This window comes from Olea europaea, chromosome 10 (assembly GCF_002742605.1).
Source record: "Olea europaea var. sylvestris chromosome 10, O_europaea_v1, whole genome shotgun sequence".
Lineage (NCBI taxonomy): Eukaryota > Viridiplantae > Streptophyta > Magnoliopsida > Lamiales > Oleaceae > Olea > Olea europaea.
Genome location: NC_036246.1, coordinates 34194037 through 34220935, shown reverse-complemented (window position 1 = coordinate 34220935; position 26899 = coordinate 34194037). Strand labels below are relative to the sequence as shown.

At 34.7% G+C, this 26899-nt stretch overlaps 2 protein-coding genes across 3 annotated transcripts in view; one reads left to right on the top strand and one right to left on the bottom strand.

The window, feature by feature from the left end:
* The first annotated feature begins 1730 nt into the window (after window positions 1–1730).
* Window positions 1731–4327, top strand: LOC111401941 (folate transporter 1, chloroplastic). Of its 2 annotated transcripts, none has more exons than XM_023029927.1 (6): window positions 1731–2721; window positions 2957–3070; window positions 3311–3382; window positions 3510–3530; window positions 3689–3756; window positions 4019–4327. In XM_023029927.1, exons 1-6 carry the CDS (start codon window positions 2665–2667, stop codon window positions 4146–4148), a joined length of 462 nt encoding a protein of 153 aa, XP_022885695.1. In that variant the 5' UTR covers window positions 1731–2664; the 3' UTR covers window positions 4149–4327. The 2 variants fall into 2 exon arrangements, with proteins under 2 accessions (XP_022885695.1, XP_022885696.1); XM_023029928.1 differs by having other exon boundaries at window positions 1734–2721; window positions 2960–3070.
* A 935-nt stretch (window positions 4328–5262) lies between these two features.
* The window catches only part of LOC111401940 (D-2-hydroxyglutarate dehydrogenase, mitochondrial), a 38263-nt gene continuing 16626 nt past the window's right edge, over window positions 5263–26899 (bottom strand). Inside the window, exons 8-16 of the mRNA XM_023029926.1 lie at window positions 14967–15076; window positions 14617–14697; window positions 12749–12846; window positions 12062–12170; window positions 10258–10363; window positions 9622–9707; window positions 9417–9542; window positions 6201–6297; window positions 5263–5556 (exon numbers count right to left, since the gene is read on the bottom strand). Coding sequence (XP_022885694.1) covers window positions 6202–6297; window positions 9417–9542; window positions 9622–9707; window positions 10258–10363; window positions 12062–12170; window positions 12749–12846; window positions 14617–14697; window positions 14967–15076 — 812 coding nt within the window. The 3' untranslated portion in view covers window positions 5263–5556; window position 6201. The remainder of the gene's footprint in view (window positions 5557–6200; window positions 6298–9416; window positions 9543–9621; window positions 9708–10257; window positions 10364–12061; window positions 12171–12748; window positions 12847–14616; window positions 14698–14966; window positions 15077–26899) is intronic.

The window sequence follows — 26899 nt, the reverse complement described above, 5'->3', positions numbered from 1 at the left end:
GGTTATTTCTTTTTCTATAAATTTTTTATCTATTCTATTATTCTTTTCTTCATTTTCTTTTAATTTTCTGACTTCAAGTTTCAATATATTTATATTATTTCTTACTTCTTTTATTTCTCTTGTACATCATTTATTAACGTTCTTATTAAATGTTTTAATTCTTCCATATGTTCACTGATTGACATTTTCTTTTACCGATTTTTTGATTGACAATAATAAAATGCTATATATTCAGCATTTTTACAATCTCTTATCATTTTATCATACTTTTGTTTTATAACTTTAATATTTGTTAGTTCTTTTAATTTTTCATAATACTTTGTTTTTTCTTTATACCTTTCTTGTTTTAATTTTAATATTTGTTTTTCTTGAATTTTAGTTATATCTCCAGGTATTAATAATTAATCTAAAATTTTATTATTTATTAATCTTATTCTTCCTAACTTTCTTTCTAAAATATTTTTAGTTTCTTCCATTATATTTTTATGATGATTCAAATATTTCTCTATAGTATAATTTATTTTCAAATACTTCGATAATTATTTCATACGTACGTCTATCTTTGATAAATCTTATAATCAATTTATGTAATATTTGTTCCTTTATTTCTCTAGGTAAATTCATAGTTAAATATAATGTTATTATTTTTAATTTATTAGGGATAGGGTTGAAAAATATATAACATCCTTTTTTTTCAATACATTGACAATAATTATTTATTTTTATAATTTCCATGATCTATATGATTCTGATACCAACGGGATGGGTATTATTATGAACGAACAAAAATCTAATAATCTAATAATCACAAATCTAAAAATCTAATATTCTAAAAATTCTTTTATTTTTGTTTTAGTTAATTTATTTGTTATTAAGCGTATATAAAATCTTAAGGTAAGGATAAAAACTAATTTTTTTGCATGCTTGTGGTAATCTATTTTTTATTGGTTTTCTCATAAATTTTTAAGTAATTCTTCAAAATCTAGTAATGTCTGAGAATTTATAATATCAATATCTGTTATCATATCTATGTCTGTTCTAAAATATATATTGTATTTTGAGATATTTTTCTTCTTTTTTTCTAATTTTTCTATGATATCCTGTATATCTTTTATGATTATTGATCTTACAATTCCTTTAGCAAAATTTTCTAATAAATTTTCTTTGAAACATTTTAATATTTCTTATGATGCATATAATTGTTCTTGATATCCTATCTTATCAATTTCTTTTTCAAACTTAATTTCTTTTTTATTTTTAACAACCTTTTTTATATCATATGGTCCTCTCTTATATTTGGATTTTTTCATTTTATTATTATTCATAAAAACTAATAATTCTTTCAAATATTTAGAAAAGTTACTTGTTAATTTTTTAAGAACTTAGATAGAAGATTTTTATTATGAAATAGGTTGTTTTTAATATTTGTTTAAGGGTATTTTAGGTAGTTACTAATGTTTGGAAAAGTCAAGGGTTAATTTGAAAAATGACCTCTTTTATTTGGGTCAATTCCATGTATTTCCCCAAAATATTTTGGGTGACAAAAATAAATTTTGAGTGTTAGCAAATATGTATTTGTTTTGTTTTTCTAACTGGGGATGTTTTGTGAGGAAATGGTGGGCAATGGCTGCCCCACCCGGTATGTTTTCCATAATAGCCTTTGACCAAGTAATTTGTTAAAAAAAAAAAAAAAAAAATGTAAACAAAATGTGGAGGGTCGAATTTATCAATTACCATTAGCTTAGAGTACATGCCCAACGTTATGCTATACCCTCCACACGCACACCCCTTCTCTAGTTCATGTTACCACTTGTTTTCTCCTAGTTGCTGGGTCAAACTCTAATATGATTACAGTTATCAACTTGTATAGAAAATTGAAAAGAAAGATCTTGCATTATATGATTAGGCTTAATTTTTATCACATTAAACAGCCTTCTCAGCTCATTATCTCGTTCATATGTATGTTATTGGGCATCTATTGTCCATCTATATACATGTCTGCATTCATATCAGCGTGAACATAATTGGTACTAATTATTGTGAAGACACTAAAGAATTCCTTATACGGTACCCATTTGAGGTTGGTGGGGTTATGAGGCAAAACATAGAGCTCTTGGGTCTGATGGCACAAATATCTAACAGGCTGGTCAGCTAATTAAACACTGGTGTATCTTGGCATAAAAAAAAACTCGTAATTTGATTTAGGATTGAATTAGCTGCTTATATTCCAACAAGGCCATTGAACGATGGATCTTAGTTCATTTAGTTCACTAGTGCCTGCGTAAGATACTGTTGTGTCTGGGTGAGGATGGACATGAGTGAATTGGGTGCAATGTTAGTAACCCTTGCCAACAGCTCTATTTCACCAGCAGTTGGCACAAACCAGCTGCCAGAGACGATTGCTGGATTTACAGTTTGACATCAGAATGTGCTGTTAGGTGATGGATGTTTCAATCTTCATATAGAGTGTTAATTCTATCAACAGATTTAGACATTGGCAAATTACTGATTGTGATTCTTTTGCGTTCTTAGACGAGCATTATTATTCTTGGGTTATGTTGGTCTGATGATTCTTTTAAGGCTTTATACTATTTTTTGAACCATTTATAGTAACTCTGTGTGGTCCTCTCATTTCTTGGGGTTTCAGACGCCTTAAGAACCATAATGAAAGAAGAGGGATGGAGAGCACTCTACAAAGGTCTGGTGCCTGGTCTTTTTCTGGTTAGTCTTTTTTCTCTTATGACTGTTTTATCATTTTTTATTCTAGTATTTGAGCTCATTATCTTCAACCTTTAAATGGATGCCACTTGTTCTGCCATTTATGTTTGTTGTGCTTTGACTTTTTTACTTATTCATTTCTTTATAATGCTGAGAATACCAATGTTAAGGAGGGAGGATAAAGTTTCACCATGAATTTTGGAATACTGTGAAACTTATCGGTTTTGTTGCTGTTCAGCAGGTTACACATGGTGCTATTCAGTTCACAACATACGAGGAACTTCGCAAATTTGCAATTAATTATAGGACCGACGGAAGTGAGATAAATTCTATCACTGCTGACACTTCACTGGTGAATCTCCAAAAACCAATGCTTATTTTGTGCCACAGGAACATCTACCTTGTTTATTCATTCTCACACATACGAGCTCATAGCTTTGTTAAATTTGTTTGGAGCAGTGTAATGTCTGATCTCGTCTTAGAAAATCAGATCATCCTGTCTTTTGGAAAAACTAGCTGCCATTCTTTTTATAAAGGGTCTTTGTCCTGCTATTGGTTATAGTTTTAGAGCTCTTTTGTGTTCACTTGGCAGGATTCATTTGATTATGCAATATTAGGGGCTTCTTCAAAACTAGCTGCCATTCTTTCGACGTATCCATTTCAGGTAAGTATAACCACAAAATAGCTGTATAAAGACCTATAATTATTAGCCTAAACTTCATCTTCATAAATTTGATAGTAATACCTTCCTTCTTTTTCTTTAATGAACATGATTCGGTGGCATCTATCAGGTTATCCGAGCTCGCTTGCAGGTAAGAAAATTTTAACACCTCTTCCATTTATCTTTGTACACAGCTTTCTCGTTCAAACTTTTCATCTAAGGGAGCGAGGAGATTCCCAGTGCGATTCATTTGGTAAATGATTCTCTCATCTTTGTAATAAATAAATTATTATCCTTTTCCTCTTGCAGCAACGGCCAAGCACCGAGGGGATTCCGAGATACATGGATAGTTTGCATGTAGTTAAGGATACTGCACGGTGAGCATGAACTTTTACCTCACAAATTTCACTGGATTATCACGTTTGGATCCATTTGCTATACTATACACCGCGATTTTTAGCAGTTAAAACACTTGGATCCACAAGAAACTCACAGGTCACTTATTTTTTAATTTGGGTGATAACCGAACCTTGCAATACTGTGCTGTTTCGATTACTGATTACAGAATTTGATCATATTTTTACTGTTCTATAATTTTCCTAAATCACAACAAACCGTCTTTTTTCCACTCTCTCCCAGGTTTGAGGGTGTACGAGGTTTCTACAAGGGTATCACTGCAAATGTGCTGAAAAATGCTCCAGCTGCTTCAATTACATTTATAGTGTATGAGAATGTATTAAATACGTTGAAATTCAGGAGGAAAGATTAACGATTTTACTTTTTATTAAATTTTTTGGTGTAGGGCTTCCTTTTGAAATTCTTTTTGTAGCATTACCATAGTGAAATTTGTAATGTTAAGTGCGAAAAAGGGAAACATATGGCACTAGTTGCAATAATTGGTTGATTATGTAGAATCCGATATGTTTACTGTTGATGTCCCATTTTTTACCTTGGTCGACTGGTGATTAAATTTTTTGGTGTAGGGCTTCCTTTTGAAATTCTTTTTGTCGCATTACCATAGTGAAATTTGTAATGTTAAGTGCGAAAAAGGGAAACATATGGCACTAGTTGCAATAATTGGTTGATTATGTAGAATCCGATGTGTTTACTGTTGATGTCCCATTTTTTACCTTGGTCGACTGGTGATTAATTTTTTTGGATCAGGGCTTCCTTTTGAAATTCTTTTTGTCGCATTACCATAGTGAAATTTGTAATGTTAAGTGCGAAAAAGGGAAACATATGGCACTAGTTGCAATAATTGGTTGATTATGTAGAATCCGATGTGTTTACTGTTGATGTCCCATTTTTTACCTTGGTCGACTGGTGATTAAATTTTTTGGTGTAGGGCTTCCTTTTGAAATTCTTTTTGTAGCATTACCATAGTGAAATTTGTAATGTTAAGTGCGAAAAAGGGAAACATATGGCACTAGTTGCAATAATTGGTTGATTATGTAGAATCCGATGTGTTTACTGTTGATGTCCCATTTTTTACCTTGGTCGACTGGTGATTAAATTTTTTGGTGTAGGGCTTCCTTTTGAAATTCTTTTTGTCGCATTACCATAGTGAAATTTGTAATGTTAAGTGCGAAAAAGGGAAACATATGGCACTAGTTGCAATAATTGGTTGATTATGTAGAATCCGATGTGTTTACTGTTGATGTCCCATTTTTTACCTTGGTCGACTGGTGATTCGAGTGAATGGTTAGACCAGAAATTGAAGACATCGTGTTTTCAAAAATTATCATGGCGAGAAATGTGGGGCCTTTAAGATAGTATTTGTGTGTGTTCAAGAAGTTGTGACTGAAGAAAAAGTTAGAACCCAAAGACATTACAAGGGTTATAATTAACGGGTACGCCAAACAATAGTAAAATATTACTGCACATAAAGAAATAGATGCTTGGTACTTTAAGTTGCCTGAATCTATTTATGATTTGTTAATTATTCAGACAATGTAGTGAATCACTCTGAATATTCTGGTACAGAATTTGATGGCACAATTTTATGAAACAATTTATAAGCAGTTACGAGCGAAGTGTTTCCTACATTATATGATACATATTTTTAAGGCTTAGAAAATGCTACTCGAATTCACATTCTGATCCAATTACAGATTCCAAACGCGTATTGTCTCAAATTGTCTTCTATACCCGTGAACATTCTTCTCTTTCTGGGCCATCTGTCAAATGAAAGAATTCTTAGACCAACAACAGAAACGGTAGTTTACTCATTTTAATGTTGCTATCGTGCACAAGGAACCAAACAAACAAATAAGTGCCATGCGGTAAGCCTCTAACATTAAACTGAACAAGATTTGTCAATTGTTGCATCCAGTCGTGTGTATCAAATATGCCACTAGACTACCATTCATTGGATAAGAAGACAACAATCTTGATATGGATTAGCACAGGTAACAGAGTGCTAGAAGATTTTAACTTTCCGGAGACGGCCATGGAACTTATGATTGCAAAATCTCAATCACTTAGAATGGCGACAACTAAACACATGTTACATGCCATTGAGGCAAGAACATAAAGTTTTTATATATACATCATTTTTTCGATGTATGCTTGAACCACCATAATATTGAAGGCATTAAGCTCAACACAAGTTGAAGGAGGATCACAAAAGAGGTGAGGAAGCAAAGGTTTAACTTATCTCAGCCGCTCGCAATTTTAGAATAAGGAACTGTAGTTTCTTCCATGTTGGCGAACACTTTTAAGACAATATTACGCATTTATCAGTTCAATTCGAAATCCTCATAAAAGTCTATCAAGTAGCTAAAAATAGATGTCAAGTCAAAATTTCAAGATTGAGTCTCACCTCAACTTTGGGACAAAACAGAGGATGGAAGAACTTTATAAGGGTTGAGAATCCTGTTGGGGTCAATTAGCTTCTTAATTTCAGCCATTAGTTGAACCTGCATACAAAAAATAAAAAAATAAAAACTGTTTTCAGATGCTGAAATAAAATTTTTATACATAGATCTCTCAAGCATAGAGCAAAATATCTCGTTATTATCTATTATCTCCCAAAATAAGTACATCGTATAAGCGTTAACAATAAACATTATTTTCTCTCCATTCTTGAGCTTGAAAGACTCTGTCCGTCAAAGTTGAAGCTATTTTCTCTCCATTCTTGAGCTTGAAAGACTCTGTCCGTCAAAGTTGAAGCTACCTTTGTAAATATTGACTAACTTATTTTGATTGTTCTTTAAAAACAATTTTTGTTATAAGTATACGGCATTGATCGAAAATGGATAAGTAAAAAAAACAAGTGGATTACAAAAACAAGAATAACCCAAGATCGGAATTCCTATATGTTCTGTCTCCAAGAATAAAGCTCAAACTATTATCTTAAGAATGAGATCCACCACCAATTTTTTAGGGAGACAAGCTTTGCTGTCATAGTTTACTTCAAAAGGGATACAAATGTTATGATCCAAACACAAAAAGGGTATTGGTTAGCCTCGACGTTACCTTTTTCGAAGAAAGTCCTTATTTCCAAAAATCCTCTCTTCAAGGGGAGAAATCAAGTGAAGATCGATTCTTGGAAATCTCTCTTTCGTCTCCTTCTCCACCTATAACATCATCACACTCTAGTTCTAATATGCCATTTGTAATTTAAATTTAGGGGGAGATCAGAAAAAGCAACATGCCAAAGAGATAAAAGTTTACTCACGAAGGCCAAAATCAAAGGAGGAAAACCCCGCGCTCGAAGCACCAAGAGAGTAGGAACCGATGATAGCTCCAGATTATTATGAGCCCCCTGCTGAAGTATCTGACATAGACCTACCTATTGCTCTCAGGAAGTCCACTCGATCATGTACCCTTCACCCTATCTCAAAATTCATAGCTTATAAAACTTTATCCTCAAGATTTCGAACCTTTGTCTCCAACCTTGACAGCACAGAAATACCAAGAAACATCAAGAAGCTTTGGAAACCCCAGAATGGAGAAAAGCAGTGATGAAAGAAATGAGAGCATTGGAAGCAAATTAAACGTGGGAGATAATGGAACTACCAAAAGGGAAGAAACCTGTTGGATGTAAATGGGTATTTAATGTGAAATACGAAGCAAATGGGACAGTAGAACGATATAAAGCCCGCCTAGTTGCAAAATGATACACTCAAACCTATGGAATAAATTACACAGAAACCTTCATACCGGTAGCAAAGTTGAATACAATTCGTGTTCTCTTGTCGCTAGCAGTAAATTTGGATTGGTCACTCCAACAGCTTGACATTAAAAATGCATTTTTGAATGGGGAGTTAGAGAAAGAAGTTTACATGACAATACCACCAGGTTTCTGTAAAAGAAATGAAGACAAAAAGGTGTGCAAACTAAAAAAGTTTCTATACAGCCTCAAGCAATCACCAAGAGCATGGTTTGACAGATTTGCAAATGTGTTAAAGAATCAGGGATATCGTCAAGGGCAGTCAGATCACACTATGTTTTTCAAAATATTTGAAGATGGAACAAAGACCATTCTGATTGTGTATGTTGATGACATTATCCTCACAGGTGACAACACGGTTGAAGTAGAAAGGCTAAAATTAAGTGTTGCCACAGAATTTGAAGTAAACGATCTGAGACAACTGCGATATTTTCTGGGAATGGAAGTAGCTAGATAAAGGAAAGGTATTAGTGTTTCACAACGAAAATACATCATAGATATTCTAACTGAAACTAGCATGCTTGGGTGTAAACCAAATGACACTCCTATGGAAATTGGAAGGAAGATAGACAATGTGAAGAAATCAGTTGAGTAGGACAGGTATGGCTGTCTTCCTTCGACACTCTGTTCAGCAGCCTTTTCTGGATCACCAGCCAACTCAAAACCAACTTCAATAATTTGCTCGGCAGGAGACTTTTACATGATCGGTGCCTCAGCCCCTAATGCGTATCAGCAACTAGTTGGAAAACTGATCTATCTATCACACACCGGACCAGACATTGCTTTTGCAGTTAGTATGGTGAGTCAACATATGCATTCTTCGAAAGAAGCTCATTTAGAAGCAGTATATAGAATCCTGAGGTATCTCAAAGGTAGTCCCGGCAAAAGATTGTTTTTCAAGAAAACTGAAAAAAGAAAAGGGGAATTATTCACGGATGCTGATTGGGCAAGATCAAGGAAGATAGAAGATCAACCACAAGTTATTGCTCCTTCGTATGGGAAAACTTGGTAACGTGGAGAAGTAAGAAACAAAATGTAGTTGCTTGAAGTAGAGCTGAAGCAGAATTTCGAGCAGCGGCTCAGAGAATATGTGAAGGACTATAGTTAAGGACACTTTTGGGAAAACTACAAATTACAATGAAACTACAGATCAAACTCTACTGTGACAACAAAGCTGCGATCAATACTTCACTTAATTCAGTTCAACAAGATCATACCAAACATGTAGAAGTAAACAGACACTTTATTAAAGAAAAAATTGAAGATGGAACTATTTGCACGACCTATATTCCTACTGAAGAACAGACAGCGAATGTATTCACTAAAGGACTAAATAGATAGCATTTCGAAAATTTCATCTGCAAGTTGGATATGATCAATATCTACGATCCAACTTGAGGGGGAGTGGAGGAATCCCGTTATTGTAGATTAATATTTTTATGGAATCATTGTATATATGGTAATTAGATTAGGAAAAAATTATTTCCTTGATTAGGAGATGACACACATTTTCTTTCAATCTTATTGTACTACAAATTAGGGTGAAAAGGTGTAAGGAATTCATCGAGAAATAAAACTTAAATTTCTCATTCACTCTCTTTAGAAATATTATCATACACTAAAGAAAGTTGGCATTTCTCTTCAGACTTCATTTTATTAGAACTCAGGCTGAAACTGGGGTTATTAGTATACATTAAATGACAGAAAAAAAAATTAATAAATATATAATAAAATTATCAGCTTTCAACAATCCAAAGCAAGATGAGACCTTCATTATTAACAAAATGTTCTGAAATTCAAGAAAAGCATAAATTTGGAATGAGATGTTCATTATTAACAAACAGACAATGAGGTTAGCCTCACAGATTCAGGAGATTTGCTGTAATGAATTTTGTCAGCTTTCATCAACCCAAGGCCGTGTTCAGCACTGATGCTCCCACGGTGCTTAGATGTCCACTCATAGACAAAGGGTTCAATCTTTGATAATATCTGTAAGGAACAATGTTCTTATTTAATGCAATTCAGAGTTGACAAAAAATTATAAATGAACTAGGAATGAAGTTATTACACTATCAGTGTATTGCGGCGCTGAAATATTGAGATGTAGGTTTCCATCCCCAAGGTGACCATATGCCACTACATTTGCTGCAGAACCTAGAGATTTTGATTAAGGTTAAGAAAATGCTTTGGAGATTATCCACAAATGATACTCAAGATTCAAGAATCACAATTTGGAGATTGAAAAAACAAAAAGGGGCATTTCATCAAGTATATATGACATTGTAAAAGGAACTAAATTTGCCATCTCAAAACAGTCATGTCATGCTTCGTAAAATGAAGTAAACTAAGAGCATGTCTGGCCATGTTTACAAAAAAGTAAAAAGTTAATTTTGTTTCCAAATATGTTTGTGTAACTTACCTTTTTCTTAGTTTTAAGTAAACAAGTTACTTTGCTTTAGAGAAACTCTTATTTCATTCAAAATCAAAATGAGTAACTTATTTCCAACTTTGACCAAAATGGATTTTATAACTTATTTAATAATAAGTAAAAATTTGAAACTTTGGTAAAACATGCTCTAATTTTTCATCTGAACCAGCACACGGCCCATCTAAAACAAGACCTATCGAAGTACGGTTCAGTAAAAAGTGACTATCCCACTAAGCCAAGAAAGCAGTAGGTGATATAGAAAAGTAAGGTCGTTACCAAGACGTGTGCGCATTTCCTCAACAAGCTCATACATTTTTTCAGGAGGCAGAGACAAATCATATTTATATACAGCCCCAGCTTTCATCAATGCTTCAGGTACACCCTATAGCATCAAAAATGAAATCACAAAAGTTTATCATTGTGAAGAAAGACGGCAGAAGGAATGTAAGAAGTTTGATTATTTCTTCAATAAATGTACCAGTCTTCAATAAATTCAAAGGCCTCCCAGTATAAAGTTTCTATTAATAGTGTTTTTGCTGTAGCGAGTTTGAGGGTTTGCATTTGATATTTGTTATAGAAGTCCTATTATTTCTGTTTATTATTATTATTTCATTTTTTTTAACACTATAAAATAGAATGACCATCCACTCCTTTGCCTATTTAATGAGGTGTATCAAAGTGTGTCGTAACAAAATATTGTAGATCTAAGATTCCTAACTAGTTCTAGATCACCTTATTAACCGTAAAGCCACATCTTCAATACAATAACAATTGCAAAGAAGCTGTTGGTGAAATAAGAATATTATTGTCATTTGTGATATCCCAACAGGACTACAGTGTAAGATCTTAAGATGAAAATCTAATGGCATAAGATATGTGTTTACTGCATGTGTACTCATAATATTAATAAGCATTTAAAAATATTGAACAAAAAGAATAAAATTGTGTGTGAACTAAGAGATAAAACTGCTTATAAGCTTCAAAAGCACTCTAAAGTCAGTTCCTTGAACACTACTTGCTAATAGACCTCCATATTTCTATATTGGGCATGTCTTGCCATTGTAAGTGAAGAAAGAAAAGACCCTTTATTTTTTATCTATCTAAATTAAATTAAGAATACAATGAAGAGTAACTCTTCTTGTTTCAAAAATTGGTAAATCAATTAATTCTTAAAACCTATTATACCAAAATTAACTGTAACTAATATCGAATAAGAGTACAATCAAAGATTGCAATAGAAATAAGGAATTTAGAATTGAAATTCCACACTCCCCCTCATGGTAGGGCATAGATGTTAATCATTCCTAGATTGGTGATTAAGCCCACGGTTGGCCTCCATTATTTGAAATTTTAATGGAAGGAATAGTGTATTTTTGAAGAATGTGTGGTTAAAAAAGAAGAAAATTTTTTGGAATTACGTGCAATATTACTTCATTGGAGGATATGTGGTTGATTAAAAGAGAGAGAAAAATGAATTATAATTTTAATGCGGGCCAAATAGGGGCTAAGTCGTCAAGATTGGTTCTTAGAAGAGCCTATGTAAGAATATATGCAATCTGAAGGCAAGTCGGAGTATAGTCATTTCCATTATTCCTCCTCTTTGATGAAGTGACAATCAATCTCTACATGCTACTTAGTTCTGTCATGATGAACTAGGTCCTTTGCAATACTCAATTATTAAAGGTCCAATATTAGGTTGAACTTATTTAATAGTTTGGAAGAGCTCTTAGAATCTGGTCAACATCTAAATTCAAACAAATGACACTTTCTGTCCTTGAAATTAACATAAAATCTTACAGCTTGAGGAGGTAGTTAAGGCTAACAGTACGAAGAGAATGGTTCAAAAAACATGACTCGGGTAAAGATAAAAGAAATATGACGGATTTTCCATCTTTTGAGTTTCATAAGTTTAGATCATTGATACTAAATAGGTTTAGCATAATTTTACAACAAATGGAGAAGCCACAGTAGATAAAAGCATTGGGTCACATCTCAAATCTATTCCCAAACTAGAAGTAATACATAAATGGTGATGGATGCTAGATCCTGAATGTAGATATAAAATATAGCTAGTGATTACCTCACGGATATGCCAAAATGATGATGTTTGATTAATATCTTGGGCTAGAACTCCATCAGTTACTAAGCCACTATCCATAGACTGAAGAAGGAAGGCTTCAAGCTTCTCTCTGGGGACGTAGATTCAAAATAATAGAGATCAAGAAATTCAATCCATCAGAAACAATTTGAAAGTAGGATTAATCGCACAAGTATTTGGTGTAAGCCATCATAAAATTAGTAATCACAATCTCGGCGGGGCTATCTTGGTTAACTAAAAAATCAACAACCATAATGAAACACAAGAAAGCTGATTTGTTCTGATACAGTGGTACCATGAACATGCCTTGAGTATATTCAGATCTCAAAATAAGAAGAATATTATTTCAGATCATTTTTTCATTTTCATTAAAGATATGCTGCCGAAGTGACTGGTATTATGTAAATCTGTCATGTGGTCACAGGGAAAATTAAATTTGCAAAAAAGATACCATTTATCATTTTTAAGGGGCGGTTTAAGGTCATAACAACTGCAGAAATAAACATATTATTCAAACGAAATGAAGCGTGTATGAAGAAGCTTCTCTAACAAATTCCTTCTTATTATTTTGTTAGTTTCTGATCATAAAATTTAGAAGAAATTCAGGAGAAATTCATTTCAAATCCAAATAACATAAAGATTATTACTTTCGAGTTGGAAGAAGGTTACTTGTCATGAGACTCCATGCTGCCAGTGGTCTCAATGAGAACATAGAAGTTATGCATTGAGGATAATGGATCACGAAGACCATCTAAGTGTTTCAAAACCTGTTCAGAAGTATAATGAAGTAATACATGCATGATTTAGCACTAGATTAATCACAAGATGCATTTCTAAATTCTAAACAATTTAAAGAATGTTGTATCTTAGGCATCAAAAACTCTAGCTTCACCTGACCTTCGCATGAACTACAACATTATGTTAATAACTTCAAAATGCAGCCATATTAGCAAAATGTTAAATCTTAAGTCTTACATTTCCAAGTGCAAAAGTGAATCTACCTATATTTATACAAATATTAGTCACCAAACTTGTGTCATAGCATACACAATCCTATATAAAATATCAGTCAAACTTCTCAGCAAAGTGTCCGAAGTCAACAAAAACATGAAAATCATGGTAAAGGAAAAGCCTGCTCCATTTGCATTGTTGATATTACTTCTCTACTTGGATACGTTCAACAAAATTTCGTAGCCTACACATACTTCAGCTTTGTATCTAGGAGTCTCAGTTATCTTCATTAGCGACAGTTACAATTTACTCTGTGTTGGCCTAGTTGTCTGATTGTTAACTTTCCTCCCAATATCGTACAAAGTAGACAAGTCAAAATAAATGGGAGTTCATCTATTAATACGCATTACATTATGTAAGCATTGGCCCCAAGGGATTGGAGAAATGGGGTCGATCTTAGGACTTTCGAACTGAAGGTTTTACAGTTGACCAATGATAAAAACCTTGTGGTTGTGATAGTACATCATTGGCTCATTCTCTAACAGCTTTGGTTTCAAGGGAACTGTTAACTGCACAAACTTTGTCCCCATTGAATAGAAGTCACTCTCAAAATACAACAACGCACCACCAGATCAGAAGACAGAGGGTAGGGGCATCACTTGTGCATGATTATATGAATTCAATGGTAAGATATCATTTTCAGAGCACTTTGTAAAATTGTCTCGTGTTGCCAAGAGACCAATATTCGAGAGTTTATCCAGAAGTTTCAGTGCATGACTCATTTATCATACCCCGTTTACTCCAGCCACACATGAAACAGATCTCTCTGCTCATGAAGCAACCATTTGAATGCATCCCTTTGGTTCTGACCCTAATAATTTTTCTACACTGGAATAAAATTGCTATTCAACCATCTCATAATCTATTTTTAACTATTAAGTATGATGTTGTTTTAACTTTTAAACAAATTTCAAGTACAGAATGGCACTTTCAGCATAAAAAAGGAAACTCATCTTTCATTAATGTAAATTTATCATATCACCAATGGAGTGGTTCAAAACCCGTTGCTGGAGAATCTAGAATTCACACTTGAGCTCCAACAGTCTAAAACCCATGTGTGGTTGTTACAATATATATATTCATCTAAGACTCTGTAGCCAGTAATGAGGACGAAGCTTCAACCTTACTCCCTCCCAACCCAATGAAAAAGAATAAAGAAGAAAAAACAAAGAAAAATAGAAAATTTTAGGAAAGTGGTTTTAATTAGTTTAGGCCGAACTCTTCCACACAAAAAAAAAAAAAAAAAAAAAAATGTTGCACCACTTGACAATTGATCCTGAATGAAGTTGCATCAAACTAAGGGGAAGGCATGAAGAAATTTATTTTTTGGCACCAATGTGGTACATGGTCCACTCAAAAATGACAATGCATCTGAACCTTTTTTAAAGTATGCACCATTCTAATATCAATAATCTTTTGTATAATATTTCAATGGAAACGGGTGTTGTGTAATTTTACTCAATGTTAATAACTGAGAAGATTGTGAATAGAGTTTGAATACGGTTACATCATCCACAGAATCTTACCAAATTCATAGCATTCACATCCAAAAATTCAAATGCAGAAAGAATTTCCCCAAGCTTTCTCTTGGCTTCCAATAAAAGTTTCTACACAGAAAAGAGTAAGCATTCATATGGTTATAATAACGTGATAGTAATTTGTTAACATAATATATATGCATTATATAGAAAAATGCAGTAACCAAATAATTAACAATAGTATAAACTAAGTCCCGTAAATATAAGCTACTTGGGATCTAAAACTATAGATCAGTGGGAAACGGGACAGCTCTAATACTGTCACATCCTGAGTGGATTTAAACACACATTTCACATCTAATGACAACTGATGATATTTCAGAGAGAACAGAGCTTACCTGGCAGCTAGCATAATCTTCGCAAGCAAGAAAAGCTAGATTTACAGATGACAACTTTGGTGGGGTAAGTATGGAAACCTTTGTCACAATTCCCAAAGAGCCCTCACTCCCTGCAACATAATTTAGACAAGGAAAAAGTTGGCACATTTCGATATTATAGAAAGGAAAAGTGATAGACTCCTATCAACGTGGAAGGATCTAGAAGAATTGAGAAGCTTATTCAATTAAAATAGATTCAGATAAGGGCAGGGGTATTTTGGAGAATAATGATGTGATAAGTTGCCTATAAATGTAATGTGGAGGGATTGGGGATATTCATGCTGAGAATTAGTTGTTGATCTAGGGGGAGAGATCGAATGCTTAGAATTGTTCTTCAATTTCTGTAATCGTCCGCCTTTTTAATAAAAAAGTCACTCATTCAATATTTGAACTTGTTCTTTCAAGCGGTATCCTATCAATTGGTATCTAAGGAACGATTTTAGTGCAATGCCAACAAATTTCAGCAAGGAAATGGAAGAGAGCTGGGGCTCGATATTGAATCGATTGGAAAAGATGACAAGGCAACCAGAAGAGAGAGACCGAGAAGAGGAGTTAGGTTTGGATTCACAAGGGCGACTCATAATCTCCATATTCTACGGTGATAATGCCAAGCGGTGGATCTCTAGGGCGGAGGATATTTTCTCCATAAACCAATTGCTGGAGGCAGAGAAAATAGAAGCAGCAACATCCTGTTTTGACTAGGAAACATGGAAATGGTTTCAGGAGGTAGATCAACAACGATCGGTGCGAACATGGAATGAATTGAAGGGACTGATGTTGGCTCGATTTAGCATGAATGAGCTCTCCAGTGATGAAGAATTGCCAGCAGGAAAGCACAGAAGTATGGTACACGAGGAGATAACGATTGCTGAACGTGGTCAATTGGATGAGGTTACGTAGCCATCACCATTGCTGGAGGAGGAGAAGAGGTCAGAGGTGAGACGGGTCACTGTGAATTGGTCGAGCCAGGAGAAGAAATCCATGGCTGAGCCGGAAAGGGAGGGGAAAGAGAAAGAGATCGCAGAGAACTCATCAGAGCCGACAATTTTTGAAGACATAGATGAATTTCGACCATCCTAGGAGGACGAATTTTTTGGCAAGTATCGATGGGATTTGGAAATTCTAATGGAGAAAAGTGAGATGATGGTGCCGGAACGGGAAGGACAGGGACGGGAATGGAAGGAGAAAGGACAGGAAGCAAACTCATCTGAAGACACCTTATATTCTGGAACTCCAACCAATTCTAGGGAAATCGGAGCTACTACAGATTGCCGAAATCACAGGGGTTACCGGAAGTTGTTCGAAAATCTGGTCACCCCTTTCTCGACATCACCAGAGGAGTTTCACCGAAGCAATTTTGTTAATGGGTTTAAACCCATTCCACAGGCTGATGATAGAAGGCTGCAACGTCATGATTTGGGCTGTATTATGGATTTGGCCCAAGGGGGAAGAAGTATAGATGAATTAATGAAGCATATAAACTTAAGTGGTAATTACACAAAACCTTACCATTAAAATCATGAATTTTGAAACCAGATGGGAACTTTAATCTTTTTAAAATCAGATATTAATATATTTAAATATTAATATTAAATAAACATTTTTTTTATCCCAAACCCTATCATTTTCTCTCTCGTATTACCCTCTCTCCAGTTCGCAGTCCCCAACCATTTTCACTCTCTCTCTTACCGTCTTCTCTCCCTTGCCCCAATCACCCACTGTGCCATCACCACCCACGGCATCCCCGACCAGAAGAAGCGTCAATCGCTGGCCAGATAATGCAGACAATCGTCGTCGTGAGGATTCGCGACGTATTCAAGCTTCACCAAAGCACCAATCAGTGGGTTTTTTTTAAAATTTTTGCTAAATGGTTGTTGGACGGTGGGCTGCGGCGGTGGATTTGGTCGTGATTGACTATTGTGCTGTGTGTTGTGGTTGTGCAGTGTCGTGGGCTTGTAATGTGGTAGCATTGTGTGTGTACTGTGGGCGGTGGTTGTGCGTGGTGGTGGTGATGTGTTTGTGGTGGGTTGTATGTGATGGTGTTGTGGTTGAGTGGAGGTGTTGATACGGGCGGTGGGATGGTGGTAGAGTCCAGTGGCAGATTGGGGATTTTTTTTGGAGGGGGCGGTGCGATGGTGGTGGTGTTCGTGGGGGCGGTGCGGTAGTCATGGTGGTTTTGGTTGTGTTGGTGGTGGTGTTGTGTGGTACGGTGGTCGTGGCGGTAGACGACAGTGGGTGCGGCAATGACGGTGAACTATTGGTGGTTGTGGTCTATTGAGGTGGATATGTTGATTCGTTTGACAGTGGTGTTGTTGATGGGTGGTGGTGGTGGTGGTAGCGGTTCTGCCTTGATGGTGGCGGTGGTTGTCGCAAATGTTGATGGTGGTCACAGATTATTTGATCGAATGTAACCAGCGAATTAGTTAATCTGTGACTAATAAACAATATGTGACCAATGAAAAAAAAATCGTGACCAAGAAATATTGTGTGATCTAAAAAATTAATAATTTGTGACTGTTTTTTAAGTTGTGACCTATAATATTTGTGATCTGTGACTTATAAATTTTTTATTCGTGACCCATAAAATTTTTGATTTGTGATCGATGAACGAGCTGTGACCAATAATTTGATAAGTTGTGACTAAAAATTAATCGTGACTCATAAATTTTTTGATTTGTGATCGATGAACGAGCTATGACCTACAAAATTTTTGAATTGTGATCGTAAAATAATTTGTGACAAAATTTCTTATTCGTGACCAAAAAATAATAAGTGACCAATTAAATTGTTAATTTGCGACCAAATTAGATGTGACCAATAACAATTTTGATTTCGTGACCTATAAAATTTTTGATTCGTAATCGAAAATAATATGTGACCTATAAAATTTGTCTTTGTGACTTATAATTTATTGAGTTGTGACCGAAAAATTAATCTGTGACCTATAAAATGTGTTTGTGACTTATAATTTATTGAGTTGTGACCGAAAAATTAATCTGTGACCAATAAAATTTTTGATTCGTGATCGAAAAATAATATATGACCTATAAAATTTTTAATTTGTGACCGAAAAATAAGTTGTGACCAATAATATGATAAATCGTGACTAAAAATTAATCCGTGACTAATTATTTTTGAATTTGTGACCAATAAACAAATTTTTTGAAATGTGATCGTAAAAAAATTTGTGACATAAAATTTTTGATTTGTGACCAAAAAATAATATGTAACTAATTATATTGTTAATTTGTGATCAAATTGCATAGATCTGTGACCTAAATATATTTAATTAATAAAATAATTAATTAACTAATTAAATTATAAATAATTTTTAATAAAAACCTGATTTTAGAAATTTCAAACTTGTTTTCTTGTTTTTGAAATGTGCCATAATTAATTTCTTAGTTATGAAATTTTCCCTAAACTTAATCAAGGGGGAAGAAGTATAGATGAATTAATCAAGCATATAAACTTACGGACCAAGCAAATTACAGCCCAACTATGGATAAAATTAAGGCATACAGTCCAATTCACACATCCAACCCATATCTCCAGAATCCTCCTCAAGCCCACCTGATCCTTCAAAAGAGGAACTAAGTGAAAATGGCCATTTGACCCGCCCTTATTTCCACTTTGGCCTTTGACTGATTTTAAAAAAAAAAAAAACGAAAACACAATTTAAAGATACTTTTCCAAAAATATCCCTCCATCTTCATCTCTCTCTGTCGACGGTTTGGAAAGAAAAAATCAGATCCACTGACAGTCGGCCGTCCAGACATCTCTCTCACCAAAGAACTTTCGGTTGTCGGCTTTTAAGAGTTGTAAATGTTAGTTTTTGTGGAATTATAATTAGATTATTGGCTTTTGTTGAGTTTTAGTTAGATTATTGGTTGGAATATGATTTTTGTGATATGAAATGCATGATTTAGGGTAGATTTGCGTATAGATGAAGTGTGTTCGCCAATTTTTGGTGTTTGGGGAGCTCGAGCTCGCCGGAAATGGTGGAATCCGAAGAGTAGAGGTGGATTTTTTGTTGTTGCCGACCGACTATCAACCGGTTTTTTTTTTTTAATATTAGAATTCCTAAATTAATTTAAAGAAATTTTTTAATTTAGAATTTATTTTGAAATTAATTATTTAATCTGAATTTTGACTTTTTAATTATAATTTTTTATTTTATTTGAAATATAAATTTTCATTTTAGTTATAATTTTAATTTAAAGAAATTGATTATTTTAAAATTAATTTTCAAATTACCTTTTTAATTCTAATTTCAACTTTTTAAGTTAAATTTAATTGTAATTGTAATTTTATTTTAAATTTACATTTCTTTTAATTATAATTTTAATGTAAAGAAATTTGTTATTTTAAAATAAATTTCAAAATAAATTTTTAATTCTAATTTTAATTTTTTATTTTAATTTGAATTTGAATTTCAATTTTCATTTTAATTTTAATTTAAAGAAATTTGTTAATTTAGAAATTATTTTCAAATTAATTATTTAATCATAATTTTGACTTTTTAATTTTAATTTTAATTTTATTTTAAATTTAAATTTTCATTTTAGTTATAATTTTAATTTTAATTTAAAGAAATTTGTTATTTTAAAATTAATTTTGAAATTACATTTTTAATTCCAATTTCAACTTTTTATGTTAAATTTAATTGTAATTGTAATTTTATTTTAAATTTACATTTTTTAATTATAATTTCAATGTAAAGAAATTTTTTATTTTAAAATTAATTTCAAAATAAATTTTGAATTCTAATTTTTAATTTTTTTAAAATTTAATTTAAGTTTTATTTTTATTTTATTTTAAATTTACATTTTTTAATTATAATTTCAATGTAAAGAAATTTTTTATTTTAAAATTAATTTCAAAATAAATTTTGAATTCTAATTTTTAATTTTTTTAAAATTTAATTTAAGTTTTATTTTTATTTTATTTTAAATTTAAATTTTCATTTAAATTTTAATTTAATTTAAAGAAATTTGTTAATTTAGAATTTATTTTCAAATTAATTATTTAATCCGAATTTTGACTTTTTAATTTTAATTTAATTTTTAATTTTTATTTTATTTTAAATTTAAATTTTCATTTTATATAATTTTAATGTAAAGAAATTTGTTATTTTAAAATTAATTTCAAAATAAAATTTTAATTCTAATTTTAAATTTAATTTTAGTTTTAATTTTATTTTATTTTAAATTTAAATTTAAATTCTAATTTAAAGAAATTTGTTAATTTAGAATTTATTTTCAAATTAATTATTTAATCCGAATTTTGACTTTTTTATTTTAATTTATTTTTTATTTTATTTTTATTTTAAATTTTCATTTTATATAATTTTAATGTAAAGAAATTTGTTATTTTAAAATTAATTTCAAATTAAATTTTTAATTCTAATTTTTAATTAATTATAATTTTTTATTTTAAATTTAAAATTTCATTTTAGTTATAATTTTAATGTAAAGATATTTGTGATTTTAAAAATACGGTTAAAAATTCGGTTCACTTAATTTTGGGTTATTATGCTTCATTGCATTATTTCATGTACAATGTTCTAATATTCTACTTCAATTTTTGCAAGATGGATTATCATTTGGATGCAGAGCTGAGACAGATGCTAGACAACGGTAACTTTGACAGCTTTGCCCATGTCTTGGAGCTACTGGACGACCAGTATGCAGATATGCTGTGTCAATCCTTTCTGTGGCCTCTATAACCTATAAGAGAGTTGCAGTATTCGGGTCAAATGATCGATACTCTTTTATGTCGGCTGCTAAGTCCAGTTGACGGCGATGCCCTCCACTTCGACCTCGGGGGCAAAGTCGCTAGCTTTTCCATGTTCGAGTTTGCCCTGCTAACTGGATTGAAGATTACGGGCGATGAGGCAGCTAGCAGCGGGACTCAGGGAAGAAATAGGCTGCAAGACACTTACTTCCATGGACAGGGGACAGTGGTTTTGCCTCAGCTGATGGACGCGATTAGGTGTGACGAGATGTTGGACAGACTGAAATTAGGTCTGGTCTACATCATTGAGAGCGTGATGCGATGTCACCACAAAAAGACTGTGATCGACCTCTTTCACCTCGAGATCGTCGACGACATAGATCGCTTCAACAGCTATCCGTGGAGCCGTCGATGTTTCGAGAACACCGTCCACATCTTCATCAGACCGCACTCGAAGCCCAAAGGGCCTGTGTGTAAGTACGATATGTACGGATTCCCCTGGCGCTACAGGTAAATGATTAACGCAATCAATGTTAAAATATTTTTTCTATTGAATTTGTATGTACTAATTTATGTGTTTTAGGTTTGGGCATATGAGACCATCCTTATATTGGGTACCCGCTTTGCGCAGCGAGAGGAGACACGCTGCCATCGGATGCACCATTGATGAGTATCTCAAATGGAGAGATGTCCCACTGGGGAACAATTATCGGCTCTCTTCGACGACCATTATGTGAGTATTATAAATTTGTGATTTATATTGTACATAGTGTAACATTACATGATTTTATCTTTTTAAAATGTCAATATATCAACTTGAAGTAATCACTCATTTGACGTCGTCGATAGAGGAGGCGTAGGGTCTCGTGCGTGAAGTAGCGATTTCGCATGCCCAGGACGACCAGATATCCGATTAGATCCCCGATCGAGACTGGTTAAGTGAATTATTGATTAATATTTTGTATGAGTTAGCAATTATTGAATAAGTTAATAATATGTAAGTTTGTGCAGGACCACGAGCCAGTTGATCGGGCATCACCTCCGCCACCGGCGTCACTTCCTCCCCCTCAAAGTGATTATTCTGATGATCTGTACCATCGCCGGACTGGATTTATGGTGCAGGAGGTCGGCACGCTGCGTCGAGAGCTGGCAGGAGTTATATCGGGGGAGGTCAATGCGCTACGTCGAGAGCTAGGAGAAGTTATATCAGGGGAGGTAGGCGCGCTGCGTCGAAGGCTGATGGAGTTATATCAGAGGAGGTCGACGCTGCATCGAGATATGGAGGAGCGAGTCAACGATCTGGGACGTCAGTTGGTAGGGAGGGTCAAGGATATAGCTGATGATATTAGAGTGCTGTGTGCGCATTTAAGGGACCTTCATGATAAGGTGTAGCACTTCAAGGTAATATAGCAGGCAGACGATGGGTTGACGAAGGTGACGACCGGGGGGTGATCGAGAGAATAGAGATGGGGGTCATCCACAGTTGTGGTTGGAGGATGCATGGGACTTCTTTTTTCGGTCTATAGAGGATAGGGTGGACTCGAGGGCGGAAGAGGGGATAGCCCCAAGGTCAAAGGAGGGGGTGGCCCTGTTGGGGACGGGAGCGACGGTCGAGGAGGTGGTGCCGACGATGGCGGATAAGGGGGTCGAGGGCGTGGTGTTAACACGAGTAGATGAGGTGGTGGGCCCCTCGGGGATGAGAGCGACGGTTGAGGAGGTGGTGATGACGGGAAAGGAGGAGGAGGAGGAGAGTGTGAAGGAGGTGGCGATCGTCGGGGACGGAGGAGGAGACGATGCCCAAGGTGGGCAAGGGGAGGACAATGGCCGTGACTGGGCCGAAAAAGCGTGATGTTGACTTACCAGAGCTGGTAATAGGCAAGAGGCTGAGAGTGCCGTCACAGTACATTGTCTCTCCCTTCACGGCTGAGACAAAGAAGAGGAGGTTCGTCGATGGGATGATCCCCACCCATTTCGGGAGGTGGACCATGTCGAGTAGAAAGCATTCGAGACGGATGGAAAAGAATGTTGCCCGGGTTAGTATTCATGATATTAGTGATATTAATACATACCAGTGATCGTTACACGTATACGCTTTTTTAACATTTCTCTGTTTCTTTTGTTAGGACCAGCCGTACGATCGGTACTGTGACGATATCCGATACTTATAAGTGGTTCCACGACATCATCACTTCAGGAGCCTGGCTTGCTGACGATGTAAGTGAAGTAGTCATACTGTTAATTTTTATGACTTGCACATCATAGTTTGTTTATGCAATGAAATAACTTCATTTTGAATTACTATTTTTTAATACAGCACATCGACCTGGCCATGGACTTGTTGCGTGATCGGGTTCAAAGATATCCGAGCTCATTTGACAGTCTTGGCAGAGTCATACTCAATTTGGAGTTCGGAAGAAGCGTTGACATTTGAGTACCATTCGCTCCAACATGTCGGCAAGGAATACGCGGTACTCGACTACATGCTCGAGTAGACCATATGGATGTGCCCACATGTCGGGGGGAAGTCATGAGAGGGTTGTACAAATATGTACATACCAGTGATCGTGAATCATCACTGCATGACCTTGGAGATTGTATTCACTGAGTCTACTATATACATATACGACCCCGATCATTCATGTCTAACACAGGGTCAGCTCGAGCAAAATTTGGAGCCCATTGCTGTTTTTATCCCTATGATAACTAGACCGACGGGATTGACTATGAAGGGCAGATTAGCCATCATGCGGAACACAACTACAACGAGGCAGACAATATCGTAAGTGGTTCTAAATTTTTTAAAATTTAATACTTAATTTTTTTTGCTACACGGTACTGATCGAACTTATTTTTGTTCATTTGCAGGGACGATTGTGGCATTTTTGCAATAAAGTACATCAAATTTCTAAGTATAGCATGTAAGGTTGATGGAATCAACCAATCCTGGATATAGAGTTGGCGGAATAAGTTGGCGTGCGACTTATTCTATTTTAATGGTGATCCATAGATTTATTGTAATTATTAGTTGTAATTTTTTGTAATTACGAAATAATTGTGAACACTGTAAATATTGATTTGTTGTACTTACGAAATGTTTGTAACACACTGTGATGGATTATGAAATGATTATTAACTATGACGGCAATTAATTTGTTATGGTATAATAAATGCAAATACTGTTTAATTCAGATGGAAATCATTACCAAATGATCTATCATTTAGATGAACATGACTTGTACAATATTGACGAGTATGCCCTACTGATTTGCACCGACTGCACCTACGTGGTCGAGGAAATTCTCCGGTAGATGGTATTCTAGACGTACTTGGACGTCCAGGACCATGCTATTCAATGAGAGATGGCAACAATGTATTGAGTGGGCAAATACGGTCGGACACTTCCCACTCAGCTTCGTTCGGCAAAGGAAATATTGTCTCAGCGTACGCAGCTCTCCAATAATCAATCGTGTAGTAATGAGAGCACAATGTTCTAGCTGCAAATCATCGATACATAGCAACCGCGACTGCATGCTCACACGGAAAAGCCTACAGCTGAAATTTTTTACAACTGCATGTGTTATCAGTCAAGTCCACCATGTATGTCGTATTCGTGCACATTTCACTGAGAAGCTCGACTCGTCTAGTGGTTCGACATTCAACTGTCTAACAAGTTCTATAGCTTTGAATAGCTTTTCCTCTTGCATCGGGGCTAGCACGCTCGTGCAATTCTGTAATTTCACACGTCGATCGTGAAACCACTGTTGTAGCTTGGTACGAATATTCTCAATAAGTGCAAGAATGGGTAATTCTCGATCCTTCTTGAATAATGCATTGAGATATTCCGCGTTGTTTGACGTCATCATATTGTATCGACATCCTGGTAAAAACGAGTGCGCCCAATGTTCAATCCCCATTTTCGTTGGATAATCTCATACATCGAATGATTTACTTCCTATTTCAACCATGAACTTATTACACTCTTCAACACTGTAGACTTCAGCCGCTCTCCTGAATAATGAAACAATATCTTTGCCTCGATACCTGGTCTTCAAATTGCCTTGAATATGATACATGTAATACCCATGATGGGCATCTGGAAAAACTTCAGCGATACCATTTATTAAAGACTGTCCCTGATCTGTTACAAATGTAAGGTCCTCGACTTCCCCGATTACTTCCCTTAACTTTATGAAGAACCACCGCATCGACAGGTCATTCTCACTATCGACTATGCCAAATGCAAGAGGATAAATTTTGATGTTGACATCTTGACATGTAGCAATAATCGACCTGCCTTGACATTTAGATTTCAGTGTTGTACCATCAACTAGAATTAGGGGTCGCATTGCATTTTAAAATCCCCGAATGCATTGTCTAAGAGTCATGAAGAAGAATTTGAAGCAATTCCCACCCTCCGTGTCAATAAAAAATTTCGAGCCAGGATTAGTTTTCTCCATGTTATGGCAATACTTGGCCAATTTAGCATAGTTTTCCTTTGCAAAGCCCATTAAATCCTCAAATGCACATTCCTTGGCCTTCCAGGCCTTCTAGTAGCTCAAGATTACTCCGTACTATCGACGGACGTCGTTAATGACGTCCGATGATCTGTAGATCGTACGAGGATCGTGATACTTGTGCATTATCTGTCGACCAATAAACCAAGCTCGGGGCTTGCCTGTGATTATTTCGACGTAATCCCACTTCACAAGTGCTTCCATGTGTACTTGCGAACTACAAAACACTCATTCGGGTTCATCTTCGTCGCTCGCAAATGCCAACAGCAACTGTCGTCTATGCAAGCAATTGTCAACGACTTATTCGATTTTTTCACTTTAAACTCAAAGTTGTATTCTAGCGCAATTAGGTGCATAGCTTCCTGCAAATCTTTTTTCGTTTTAAACAATTGCTCGACATACAAATCCTCACTGTTGGAAACCACACGGGAGGAGTTAAAGACGGTCCACTCGATTCAGCCCCTGAGGTCTCACCCCGCTCATATCTTTGTCAGGTTAAAGCGATCAAATCTTTGTCTGTAAAAGTATTTACATTTCCACACTCATTGTCGTGAACCACGGACGGAATTCTGTGACAAACTACCTCTAGAATAACCGCATCATCTTCACGTGTTATATGGACCATATCCCAAAAATCATTAACATTGTTATCCCCTCCATCTGAGTCTACTTGTTCACCTTCAACGACATCCTTCCTCACTAAAGTCACGCAAACAGGAGTCGAGTGTCTATTGTTTATTTCAAACAGATAATTCACTTCGATATTAGAAGAAATCGTCATAGGTGGACTCGGACTTCATGATCACTGAATTTAAATTTCAATTTCATGTCATATTAAGAGAGATCGACATTTAGCTTGTTCTGTAAAAAATTATAGAATTCTGCATATGTTGTTGTTTCTGTTACGGAAATTGGGATATCACCACGTTTATCACTCATCCATTTCCATACCCATCGATCTCTTTTGTCCAATTTGAAATCACCAAAATAACAAACTGGGACTACAGTCATATCTGCGTGACGAAAAAGAATTTTTAATTGCAAGAAAATATCGAACGAAATAGGAGAAAAAATTTAAAACAGCAGCCGACTGTTTTGTAAGCTGTTAAATTTTTCGGCTGTCTAGCCGAATTATTTCAACTGTTAACTAGACAATGGACAGTTCAAATTCGCTGTCCGGTAGAATAAACACACCAAACTTTTGCAGATTAATTTTTCAGTATTAATGCAGATGAATTTTTTCTCGTCAAAGGCTTAAAATTTTTCATAGATCTATTAATAAAACTATCTACATAATATATATGTCGAAATAAATTTTATATATACAAATGTAAAATAGTTTAACAAAAATTTTCACGCTACTGTGTTCGATAAATTTTTCAAATTTTGAGCTTTTAGCAGATGAAAGATGAAAATATTTTTATCTGTGTTGGAGTAAACAGATATGAGAAATTTGCTGATTTTGATATTTTAAATGGGAAGTGTTTGGTTTTTATTTGTTAACAAAATGGTAATAATGTCTTTTTAACAAAACTTTCTTTTGTAATTGCATAATACACTAAACGACATTTTTGTCTTTTAACACTCAATAGGCTATTGTCATAATTTTAAGAATTCAACAAGTCAAAATGAAATTTCCCTCCT